General features: G+C 42.9%; 1 protein-coding gene across 1 annotated transcript; it reads right to left on the bottom strand.

Moving 5' to 3' along the window:
* Positions 1-202: 202 nt before the first annotated feature.
* On the bottom strand, positions 203-10,475 carry LOC134911473 (nuclear receptor subfamily 0 group B member 2-like). Its single transcript, XM_063919662.1, has 2 exons — positions 9,780-10,475; positions 203-2,109 (listed from the first exon to the last, which is right to left on the bottom strand). The coding sequence occupies exons 1-2, from the start codon at positions 10,396-10,398 to the stop codon at positions 1,865-1,867; spliced, it is 864 nt and encodes a 287-aa protein (XP_063775732.1). The 5' UTR covers positions 10,399-10,475; the 3' UTR covers positions 203-1,864.
* Positions 10,476-13,123: the final 2,648 nt, after the last annotated feature.

Here is a 13,123-nt window from a genome sequence, read left to right as displayed (position 1 = left end):
GACCTTTGTGACAATATGCACCCAAGATTGACCCATAGTCATGAATATAAATCCAAGATGACTAGTATTTAGGGAAAACAACTGGTTTGTCTGGAACAATGCAGTGAAAAAGAGAGCATTTATATATTTCACACATTCACTAAAGTAACTATAAGGGAAACCTGGTGGCCTACTGGTGAAAAAAGTAAAGCAAATACATCTGTTAATTAAGAAAAAATATTTATTTTACATTACAGCCATAATATTTTATTCCAAAAATAAATAAATATAATTTTAGGTCAAGTACAACATGTAAACAGAGAAAAGTGATAGATTAATGTAACAGCACCCCCATAGAGATGGGAGTTCTACTACAAAGAATTCACCAATGTCTTGTACAAACACTAAACTATTTTAAACCAAAAATAGTACACACAATGCAAAAATCTTTAAATTGGCATCACAATGGACAGAATGAAAATAAAAACAAATACATAGATAACTACAGTTAAATGGAAATTGATTAACAGCAACAAGAATGTGCAGTCGTTCCTAGCAAACTAGTCATATGGCCCCCATACATCAGATGACCGTTTCCCTGATTCCATGATCCCACCAGATCTGCTGATCAGCTGATAGGCAGCCATCGATGATCACAATTCGTCTGGGATCTCGAGGAATAGAGATCTTTAAACCTGTTGAATATTCCCATCCCCAATCTGTCACAGATGTACGGGGGCCTTTACTTCTATTAACCAACAGATTATCATAAGAGGGTCTTGTTCGAATATTCACTTGTAAAATGCATAGCCAAAGGAAAAGACAGATGAGGGCAACATATTATTAAGTGCTATTTTTACGGAGCTCTCCATAATCTCTTTTATACATTTTCTGTTAGGCAAAGCATTTATTGACACAAAGTAAGAGAATCTTTAATGTAAAATGTAAATCAGGTGACACCAGGGGAGGCTGTCAGTCATTGTACCATTGTCATTTGCTTCAAAGATGTCTCTTATGATAGCTGGCAACTATCAGGATGTAAAGTATTGCCGCTGGAAATATATCTGACCAAGTGGACAATCAAGGTAATCTAGTTTTGCCTGTTAGATGCATTTTTTATCATGTGTTTCCTTATCTCTGGACTTCATAATGAAATATTTAATGAGACGCATTTATAATGCTGAACAGTTCTGTGTGACCTGCTGAGACTGTATAGAGCATGACTGTCTAATCTGTGGTTCTGCTGTTGTTATGATACTACAAATCCCAGCATTCCCTGCCACAGTTTTAGTATTAGGGAATGCTAAAATCGTTTCAGGCCATGCTGGGATGTATACTTTTACAACAGCTGGAGAGAGATAAATTGGCTAGGCCAGATAAAGAGCAGGATGTAATGGAGTCCGCGTTTGTCCAAAGTGCGGGATGCCGGCCAAACTCACAGTTTTTTTTAAAGGAGCAGTACTTTTCGAGGCATAACCATGCCTTATAAACGGTTGCTTCTTTAAAAAAAGAGTTCGGCCGGCCTGCCACACGTCGTGCAAACTTGATCTCCCTTACATCCCACCCATAGGGTGTAACGTGCATCATTGTATCTGTTTGGATACAGAACAATCCTCCATGATGCACCCATAGTCATGAATATAAATCCAAGTTTCAAAAATGGTCTTAAGTGCAATCAAGGACCTCAGAAGATTAGGTTTGTTTTGGGGAGAGTCTTGTGAGTATTTGAATGTGCAGTCCGGGAGCCTGGATGAAGAGGATCTTAGTCCACAAAAGGCCAAAAAAACAGGTAGGGGTGGAGTCTTGTTAGAATACCATGTGTGTGTTGGTAAGGGGGGATGCGCCCAATAATATTGTGCCTAGGGCTAGCCTATGTCTCTGTATTTCATCCTATAGTAAATAAAGTTTCAAGCAGAAGATCTTCCAAATTAATCTCTCCAGAGATGGGTTGGAAAAAAAGTTCTGTGATCACATTAGAGTCAATGGCTTTTAGAATGAGAAGGGCTTCCAGCATCCATGTGAAACGGGCCTGACTCCTGTTATGCATCATGGTTGTGAATTCCATCAGCGTTTGCTGAGCTTCTATTTGCAGTGTCTGGACATAATGTTGAAACTTCATACCTCTGATATCTGGTGGTAAAGGAAGGTAAACATTAGGGAAAAATGCAGACTGTCCAATCAAGTTTAAATAATCAGTAACTCAAGATCACTAGCATAAAAACATAACACACAAATAATAAAGTATTGTGGTAAGTCAGCACTGGGCTTCTGTAGACTTTTGGTCATCCTCCTTGCTCCATTCTAGCACTTTTGAGGGGAAATGGAACTTATTAAAGCAAACCAGTAATTATTGCTGTTTAATTGTAAAATACATTTATATAAGCAGTTTCATTAACATATTATTTTGATTGATGTACCTCTACCAAACCTCTGTGAAGGTGTCATCCTTGACTTAATCTGTTTCCAAATCTTGTTAGATATCTAAGAAACATGCAGAATTCATCTGTATCTCACAGAAGACACTGCAAAAACCCTAATTCATGCACTCATTATCTCCCTCATTGATTATTGTAATAGTCTCCTTACTGGCTTTCCCTTAAGTAGACTTTCATCCTCACAATCAATTTTGAATGCAGCTGCTAGACTCAGCTTTATTTCATAATGTCCGTCATGGCTATCTCTGTTTTACCAAATGCAATATACAATACTTCTACTTACACATAAGGCTATCAGCCAAAGTACACCAGCATACATCTCTTCACTTATCTCAAAATATCTCCCAGCTCAACCTCTCCGCTCTGCCCAAGATCTGCGTCTCTCATACACAACTCATTTCCTGCTCCCATTCATTGTTACAGGACTTTTCTTGGGCCGCACCCACTCTGTGGAATGCCCTCCCACACACAATATGACTTTCTTTGTGTTTTTAAACCTTCAAGCGTTCCTTGATAACTCACCTCTTCAGCAATCAAATTCCAGAACGACCCACATATCCCCCATAAACTATCCTACTCAGTTACATCCTCTCTATACGGTTAACACATAACTTTACATATTTTCACTGTCTACACTCATACATCCCACTAACCCTAGGCCAGCATTGCTGTGTGATGGGATTATACATCCCACCGAGAACTGGATTGATATGGAATATACAGTATGTAGCTTTGATCCTCATATAACAAATAAGGGCCTTCTTACCACTGTGTCTGCCTTTTTTCCCCCAGTCTTTTTTTATTACTTGTATTTTAAAACTATAGACTATAACATTTATTAGAGTGTGACCTAACTTTGCTCTCCTGAAACCACACCTACAGCCTAGTCTTAAGAATTTTACCACCCTTTGATCAGTAATGTAAAAAGACAGTAAGGGGTATGTATATAGTATTTACTAAAGGTCAATTTTCATAAATTTTGTAAATCGATAAAAATCAATCTAAATCAATGTTGTGTTCAAGAGCTAAAATACACATTTTTTTTATATACATTTTTAAATGTTAGTAAATGTGTGTTTTAATCCTGCTGACACAATATTAATTTAGATAAATTTGAAATCGGATAACAATCGATGAAAATCAACCTTTAGTAAATATACCTCCTAGAGTGCATGGCACATTAAGAGAAATTCAAACAAAGCACTTATGTGGCAGACATCTACTACATAAGGAATTCCCAACCACTATCCTAGAGGCATACTAACAGTCAATGTTTTAAGGATAGCTATACTTGAACACAGGTTACTTAATTAGTATCTCTGTTTTTGTATTTTTTAAACCATCTAAAGCATGATATCACCAAAGCCTGGTCTGTGGGTGTGCCTTGAGGACCAAGGTTGGGAAACATTATATCCTATATGCCCAATCTAGAATGCTTTAAACTCAACTTTAACACAGTTGTCACTGTTCTAGAGCGCCCAGTTCTTTTTGTGGATTTAAATCCAGGGTGTTAGATGCAACATTGCATTTTTTACGTTTTTGTTGTCTTTTTATGTTGTTTGCTGTCTTGTGATTTGTTTATTTCACATTAAACATTATTTACATTAGGACTTTCTAATTTTGTTTCATTTATGTACAAAGAATCTCTTGGATACAAATAAAATTGTATTTTTCATGCTACTGTATCTGCTGAATCTTAGATCTATATACTTCTACTGTTACTACTAGGGACAGTCACTCTTATTTCCCTTTCACGGATGGTCTTCAGTATGCCGGCTGTCGGGATCCCGGCGCACAGTATACCGGCGCCGGAATCCCGACAGCTGCCATACCGACACTTATTCTCCCTTGTGGGGGTCCACGACCCCCCTGGAGGGAGATTAAAATAGCATAGCGCGCCATTGTGCCCGCAGCATGGCGAGCGCCGCGAGCCCACAAGGGCCTCATTTGCGCTCGCCACACTGTCAGTATGCCGGCGGTCGGGCTCCCGTCGCCGGTATGCTGGTCGCCGGGAGCCCGACCGCCGGCATACCATACTACACCCCCCTTTTATGTTCTAGCACTTATAATATGAATAATGTGCACAAAGTAACACCTTGATTCCTAATACTGCTTTTGTACACGGGTGCTTCCTGGGAGCGACCCATCAAGAGACCCCTTTCAGACAGCAGCCTGACCCAGCATATTGCAGGGTTGGTGATGCAGAGGTGGCGCTTGGAGATGAAATGATCTTCAAGCGCCGCCTCTTCTCTATGCAGTGAACGGGTCCTGTGTCGCATCAACCCAGCTAACCCATTTACACTGCACCACGACTCGGGTCCTTTCCAGAACCAACCCTGCAAGCTAGCTGAGTTGGATTCCTCAGAAACTGGGTTGCATTCCCTTTGATCACGGCAATAACCCGGGTGTTTAGTGGCAGTGTAAAAGGGTTATTAATGATGTCAGCTCTGTAAGAGCACATATGTTATTCAAAGGTACATTTATTGTGAGGGACTGACAGCTGGAAGAATAAAACGTGTTTATGTACTTCATTCCTCATCACTTAGTTATGTATCATCCTATTTTTTAGTAAGACTGACATAGTTTCGTTTTTGACTCGCATACTGTATTTTTGCTCATTTTGATATACTACTGTGGAGGTGGAGTTATATTTTATAAATCAATATTTGGTTAAAAAAATACCAAGTGGTCTGTATGGCCTCTGAATGGAACCTAGACAAATACACCAGTGCGTTACTGAAATATATAATGTACATGGGAACTTATTAAGAGATGGACACAGGGGGTGATTCTGACTTGATCGTAGCTGTGGTAAATTTAGCACAGCTACGATCAGGAACACAGATGTGGGGGGACGCCCAGCACAGGGCTAGCCCGCCCCGCATTTCAGTCCCTGCCCTGTTGCAGAAGTAGAAAATCATCCACAGCGGTGATGCTTTTGTACTTCAGGAGTAGCTCCCGACCAGCGCAGCTTCTGCGCGCTGGCCGGGAGGTATCGTCGCTGACCGGGTCGCAGCGGCTGCTTGTGACATCACGCAGCCACTGCAGCCCGCCCCCCGCACGGTCCGGCCATGCCCGCATGGTCCGGACCATGCCGCCGTGCCGCCCGCTCCAGCCCAGTGACCGCCTCTGCCTGTCAGCAATGCGCCAGTGCACTGGCGCATACGCAATTCTGACCTGATCGCTGCACTGCGAAGAACTGCAGCAAGTGATCCGGTCAGAATGACCCCCACAGAATGCTGCAGCCAGATCTGCGTCCATCTCCTCACATGCTTGGGGCTACTCAGCACATGACAAGGCCAACCACAATTACATTGCGGACGCATGGAATCAAGGTTGACTCCTGGCAGTGGAAGCTGGCTGTGCTGTCAGGCGGTTCACCGCCATTTTTGTAAATCGGAGCGGCTGCGTGTTATGTTACGCAGCGGCCCTAAAAGCGCTCCTAGCCCACCCCGGTTCAGTCACCACACCCCCGCCAACACCCCGCTGCTGCCCCGTGAATGCCCACCGCTGTCAATCACAGTGCGGCCGCATCCTTTCCGGGATGTGGCCACAATCAGGGCCGGATTAAACCTTGGGGGTGCCCGGGGCACTGAATACAGGGGGCTCCCGGTGTAAGGTGGGGGATGTATATTAAATTGTGCATACCTCCCAACATGACCCATTCCAGGATGGACAAAATGCTCTCTACCTGGACTTCCCTATTAATATATGATTGGGGTCACCTGTGTTGAACTATTTAATTGATAAGAAAGGTGTTTCATCACAGGTGATTGCAATCATAAATGAAGAGGGAAGTCCAGGTAGACAGCATATTGTCCCTCCTGGAATGGGTCATGGTCAGAGGTATAGATTGTGTATATGAAATTTAAACCAATGGTGTTAGTTTTCACTAATAGTTTAATAATGCCTGGGTACTGTTACTAGATCCACCTAATTGAAGACAACTATTTAAAAAAAAAATTCTTGTAGTGGAACAAAGACAACTTAAACGACCTTAAAATACACATAGATAAATAAAATATATTATCTTGTCACATGCAAGAATAGCAGTAGCCTCTGTACTGCTTACACACTGGGATAGAACTCAGGAGGACTCTGTGTGTGTGTGTGTGTGTGTGTGTGTGTGTGTGTGTGTGTGTGTGTGTGTGTGTGTGTGTGTGTGTGTCTCTATCTCTATACCAAAATGGTTTCGTTGCATAACAGTTTACACAGGACTCAGACACCCAGGTGGGGAGAAGGAGAAGCTGGGATCCCTGTGTCACTTACAGCTCTCTCCACCCTCCTATCTCTCCTCTGGTCAGAAAGCTCCATCGGTAGCTCATGAAACATGATATTTCTGTGTCTCTGCCTGCACTGCATACTGTCCTGCTTGCATTATGGCTCTCGCGTTGTGGGAAAACTAGTGATATCAGTGTGCTTTGGTTGGGGGGCCCCTGACACAGGGGGCCCCGGGGTACATTATGCCCTGCATCCCCCCCCTTAATCTGGCTATGGCCACAATGTGTGAGGTCATGCACGCGCACTGTGGCCAGTGCACATGCGCAGACCACCCGAATGCAGTCGCTGCGTACAGACAAGCTGCTGCATTCGAGTCTGAATGACCCTCATGTTAATTTATTTTTGCGTCTAGAGCTAGTTTGAGTTAATATGTTACCTAGATATTGGTATATCAGTGGTTGAAATACTGGGTACATTACAGGTACTTAGTTCCAGTACGACATCTCTTTATCTGTATAATTATAACACTATACATTGCTGCGGTGATGGCCACTGATTATTAAATGCCATGCTGTACTACTGGGGAACATTGTGGTGGTAAACTTACTGTATACTGTACATTATTGTTTGGTGCTCTATATAGTAAAGAGGGGAGGCTCTCAATATGCCGGCTGTCAGAATCCCGGCGCTCTGCATACCGGCGCCGGGATCCCGACCGCTGGGATACCACCAACTAATCTCCCTCTTATGGTGTCCACGAAACCCTGGAGGGAGAATAAATAGCGTGGCGCACATAGCGCGACACCGTACCTGCAGCGTGGCTGGCACAGCGAGCCCGCAAGGGGCTCTTTTGCACTCGCCCCACTGTCGGCATTCCGGCAGTCGGGATCCCGGTGCCGGTATGCTGGGCGCCGGGATCCCGAGCGCCGGTCTAGTGTAGTAGACCCAGTAAATTGTATTTTATAATAACTAGGGATTATTTATGAAGAGTCGGGTTGTAAAACCCGTCACTTCAGATTGTATTTATGCCCGATATTTAAAAGGGCAATGCTTCTACTAGCAAAACATGGCTAGTACAATCTTTGCCCTTTTAAAAACACATTCTGACACACCGACTCTTCATACATAAACCCCAATGTGTCTAGCTAAAATTGTGCATAAGTCTGTGGCTATCATTAAAACACAATGAAAGTTATTTTAACATTAATTTATGTGTAATAATTACTACTTATTATTGATATATTGATCTGACTAGCTGTGATTCCACTATCAACTACATATACAGTAGCTCTTGACTACAGTAATAAGATGGAATTGTGCAACGTATGTGTCAGGGAAAAGACTAAGATTAGTACATTTGATAGGGATATGCCATATCATAGTGAAAATATGTTTTATGACTGACCTGGTTGAACTAAGATAACATGAAAGCTCCTGGCTCTACCAGTCTGTGCTACCTCGGGCTTTCTAGAGGTGACAGTGCCTGTTACTGCACGTAATATAACCCACGCACGCTGTGTCACATTGTCTGACACTGGCTGGTGCATAATATCTCTTATGCATGACAAACTGTTGTTCCTATTTACATTGTACACATCATTTTATGCTTCTCAAAAATAATACCAATTCAAATATGAATGTGATAAATCTGTTATTTCACAGACATGTTCTTTGTGGGTTTTATTCCATCTATGTTGCAATCAATGTGAATATGTCACAGTGACAAGTTATAGACTGTACATGACATGCTGTATTTAGACCCCAATATTTACTATACATGATTCCTCATTAATAAAAATACTAATTACACAATGTGCATTTATTTGATGTCATATTTAATAAATTACAGGTTGAGTATCGCATATCCAAATATTCCGAAATACGTAATATTCCGAAATACAGAATTTTCTGAGTGAGAGTGAGATAGCAAAACTTTTGTTTTCTGATGACTCAATGTACACAAATTTTGTTTAATAGTTTACACAAGGTTATTAAAAATATTGTATTAAATGACCTTCAGGCTGTGTGTATAAGGTGTATATGAAACATAAATGAATTGTGTGCTTAGACTATCTCATTATGGTATGCAATTATTCCAAAATACGGAAAAATCCCAAATCCAAAATACTTCTGGTCCTAAGCATTTTGGATAAGGGATACTCAACCTGTATTATTTAATTTATACTTAATTAGAAATAACACATTATGTATATACTATTATTTTTACACGTATTCTCTTTTGTATAGAGCTGATGGTCTTTTGTATAGAGGGGATGGTGGGGGTTTAAAAGGTGTTGGGTATTAGATCTCGGCAGCCGGGTTCTTGGCGGTCAGCATACCGATGCCGGGATCCTGGCTGCCAGAATTGTGGCAGCGGGGCGAGCGCTAGCAAGCCCCTTGCGGGCTCGCTGCACTCTTTACGCTGCGGGCTCGGTGGCTCGCTGCACTCTCCACAGGTTCTATTCCCACTCTATGGGTGTCGTGATCACCCACAAGTGGGAATAGCTCCTTTTAGCTGGGATTCCGGCTGTCGGCATTGTCAGCGGTCGGGATTCCGGCATCGGTATCCTGACCGCCGTGATCCCGATTGCCAGCAATGTAACTGTATCCCTTTAAAAGTGATAGTCATGTGACTGCAGTCTGAATTGTCATATCATATTCAATTCTGTATCAATATTGTCCTATTACATTACTTTTTACTACAAATCAAGTATACTGTTGTTATAACACGGTAAGTAGCTAAGATATTAGGTTCACATGAAATAATATTGGCTTTGTGGTTTGGAATGTGAACAATAGGGACTCACTTTATGACATATTGAAATTCACTTGTATTATAGGAAATTAATTTCAGTGTGGCGAATGTCTATTTTTAAGTGTCTCCTTTATCTACAGCACCATAAAGACACATATATACTACTGAACATCCTGTATATCTCCTGCTATCACTCTGTACTTTTAACTCCTCACATACTTCAATAACTTTGTACTTTTTTTGGTGAGTACCGTTTCATCACTTATACCTGAGGCTTATAGAATTCCAAAGAGACTACTGCTATCAAAATTAATATTAAAGTGTATTGTATTGTATATATTAAGACTTTAGTTTATCTACCAAAAACTGTAACAGTCCAAACATCCTACCTGGATTAAACAACGCCATCCCTTTAAGATAAGCATATTCCTTTGTGCAAATGTCCAGACTCCAAAGTTTACAAAGGAACATCTGTATTTTCTGCACCTCTCTGAAAGGAACTCCAGCATCAGGCTTTAACGTGATATCGCCGTCATTAGATGACTGATTAAGAAGGATCTTCTTCAAAAGGCTCGGGGCAGTTAACTCTTTGCATTCGAAATTGACTCGCTCTTGTGCCAGCCCTAATACAAAAAGTGGAGCCCAGCACTTGCGTACCAGTAGGATCTGATCCTCATGAGGCAGCTGGTAGAAGGATGGTACGTTTCTTATAAAAGCCACTGTCTTTAATAAAACTTCTGATGCTTTCTCGCAGACAAGTTCAGGATGTTTGAGGGACACTTTCCTATTTCTCTCACAGGGGCATCCTCTCCCAGAATTGCAGACATGTTGGTCGTGTTGGCTCTTCATTTTTGTTGTGGTATCTGAATTAAGCATTCTAAAAAGAATACTGTTGACTGGATCTCTATTGCATTGACAGGTTTCTGGCCTTTCAGACCTGCACGCCATGGCAATGTTGCAGGCCCCCGTGAAGGAATGACCAAGGTTGATGTGAACAGTATCAGACATGAGGCTGTCTTCCTGCTGGATTGGTAGGTGATGTGATCCTTTTATACAATCGGCAGTAATATGACTGGTGTGTTAAAATTGCCTTGAACTTTAGTCTTACTAGTATGTTTTCATTCACATTCATGCAAGGCGTGGTTTCAGCTGCACTATCTGTTAGAACTAAAATAATCTGAATGAGGGAGCTGGTCACAGATAGGAACTGAACAAAAAGAAAATATGTTGTTTACTGTCCTGTGTCACTCAGATATGGTGGAAAGCTGTGCCATGATATCAAGGACACTTATCGAGCTGCCAGCTGTAAGTTTCCTTGCTACTCTATAGCTGTCATTATAAACTGACCTTGAAAGGACAATTTGCAGACCACAAAGTACATAAGAAGCAAGGTCCTTATTAATGTTTTTTTTTTTAACTCATGTTAAATTGTTTTCTAATGGAATAAATTAACATTCTTCTGTGCACAATATTTATATAAGAGATTACTGCGTAAAAAAAACAAAACAGAAATATTATTTTGTAAGTTACACAAAGCGTGACAGTTCTTTAAAACTTCAAGCAGTCAGTCATCCCTGCTCTATTACCCACTGGGCCAATCAGAGCCTGGGGGCGGGTCTTTGTGGGAGCATTGCAGGGGGCTATATACCATCGATGCTGGAGAACCATTGGATCTCTGCCGTCGATAGCAAAACCATCTAACATTGGTGGGTAACTATCAATGGTTTGTAACCATCGATGTCCATGGCCAAATCTAACACACACAAAAACATAAAAGGCCTGGCTCACAAGTTTACAATCTCTCTGGAAAATAGAAGTGTGAATACCACACACTGCGTATTGATCCGGCAAATTGTAACAGAATATATGATATATAAAAAGAGCTGAGCTATATGATCCAGTAATGCAGCTATGTTAGTATGGGAGTTAGAAGGTTGTTTGAGCCAGCAAAAACAATAATAGTACATTTGAACTACAGAACTGGTAAAACATCTTTGTCAGGTTAAAAAGGTGGTTAGAGAGTTTGATAAATTCAACACTGCCCCCGCCCTCTGCTTACAAGAACATTTGCACAAGCCCCATCCTTTATGCATCAATTCTGACTGAAATCATATAGATCTCTGCATATGCTCACTACTGCATCTCTGTCAACGTAGCCACGGCACACAGCCACAACACACACCCACGACACACACCTATTATACATAGCCACTACACACACCCACAACCAGGGCCGGCTCCAGGCCTACTAGCACCCTGAGCGTGAAAATGTCAAAGCGCTCCACCCCTCATGCACGTGCCGAAGGTGCGCGCACTCCTGGAAAAGTGGGCGTGGCCTCCCAATTTCATATTCTCAAACTATAAATAAATATATTTTCACACCCCCTATACACACACACACAATTAGCAGCCTTACACATAACAGCCACAGTAGTGTTCCTTACACATAATGTCTCCAGTATAGTGCCAGATACACATAATGTCTACAGTAGTGCAGTGCCAGATAGACATGATATGCCCCCCAGCAGTGCCAGAGAGACATGATATGCCCCCCAGCAGTGCCAGCTACACATGATATGCCCCCCAGCAGTGCCAGATGGACATGATATGCCCCCCAGCAGTGCCAGCTGCACATGATATGCCGCCCAGCAGTGCCAGATAGACATGATATGCCTCCCAGCAGTGCCAGATGGACATGATATGCCCCCCAGCAGGGCAGGCTGCACATGATATGCCGCCCAGCAGTGCCAGATAGACATGATATGCCCCCCAGCAGTGCCAGCTGCACATGATATGCCGCCCAGCAGTGCCAGAGAGACATGATATGCCCCCCAACAGTGCCAGATAAACATGATATGCCCCTCAGCAGTGCCATGTACACATGATATGCCCCCCAGCAGTGCCAGATAGACATGATATGCCCCCCAGCAGTGCCAGCTACACATGATATGCCCCCCAGCAGTGCCAGATAGACATGATATGCCCCCCAGAAGTGCCAGATAGACATGATATGCCCCCCAGCAGTGTCAGATAGACATGATATGCCCCCCAGCAGTGCCAGATACACATGATATGCCCCACAGCAGTGCCAGATACACATGACATGCCCCCCAGCAGTGCCAGATACATAAATGCCTCCACAGTGCTAGATATGCCCCCACAGTGCCAGATACATAAATGCCCCCACAGTCCCAGATACACAAATGCCCCCACAGTGCCAGATACATAAATAGCCCCACAGTGCCAGATATGCCCCCACAGTGGCAGATCCATAAATGCCCCCACAATCCTGATACATAAATGCCCCCACAGTGCCTGAAATGCCCCCACAGTCCAGATGCATAAATGCCCCAACAGTGACAGATATGCCCCCACAGTGCCAGATACATAAATGCCCCCACAGTGCCAGATACATAAATGCCCCCACAGTACCCGATACATAAATGCCCCCACAGTGTCCGAAATGCCCCCACAGTGCCTGATACATAAATGCCCCTACAGTGCCCGAAATGCCCCCACAGTGCCAGATACATATATGCCCCCACAGTGCCATATATGCCCCCACAGTACCTGCTGTGCTGGGAAGGGGAGTGCTGTGGGACGTGGGCAGACTTGCTAAACTATTCAGTGCGCGCTATGCGCGCTGCGCAGCGCCGGTGTCTGACATCAGACGCTAGTGCCACACAGCGCGCACAGATTAGAACAGTGTAGGGCAGCAGGCTGGGTCCAGGCT

Source organism: Pseudophryne corroboree, chromosome 4 (assembly GCF_028390025.1).
Source record: "Pseudophryne corroboree isolate aPseCor3 chromosome 4, aPseCor3.hap2, whole genome shotgun sequence".
Taxonomy (NCBI): domain Eukaryota; kingdom Metazoa; phylum Chordata; class Amphibia; order Anura; family Myobatrachidae; genus Pseudophryne; species Pseudophryne corroboree.
Note: the sequence above shows the minus strand (reverse complement) of the source record. Positions and strands in the feature narration are given on the sequence as shown.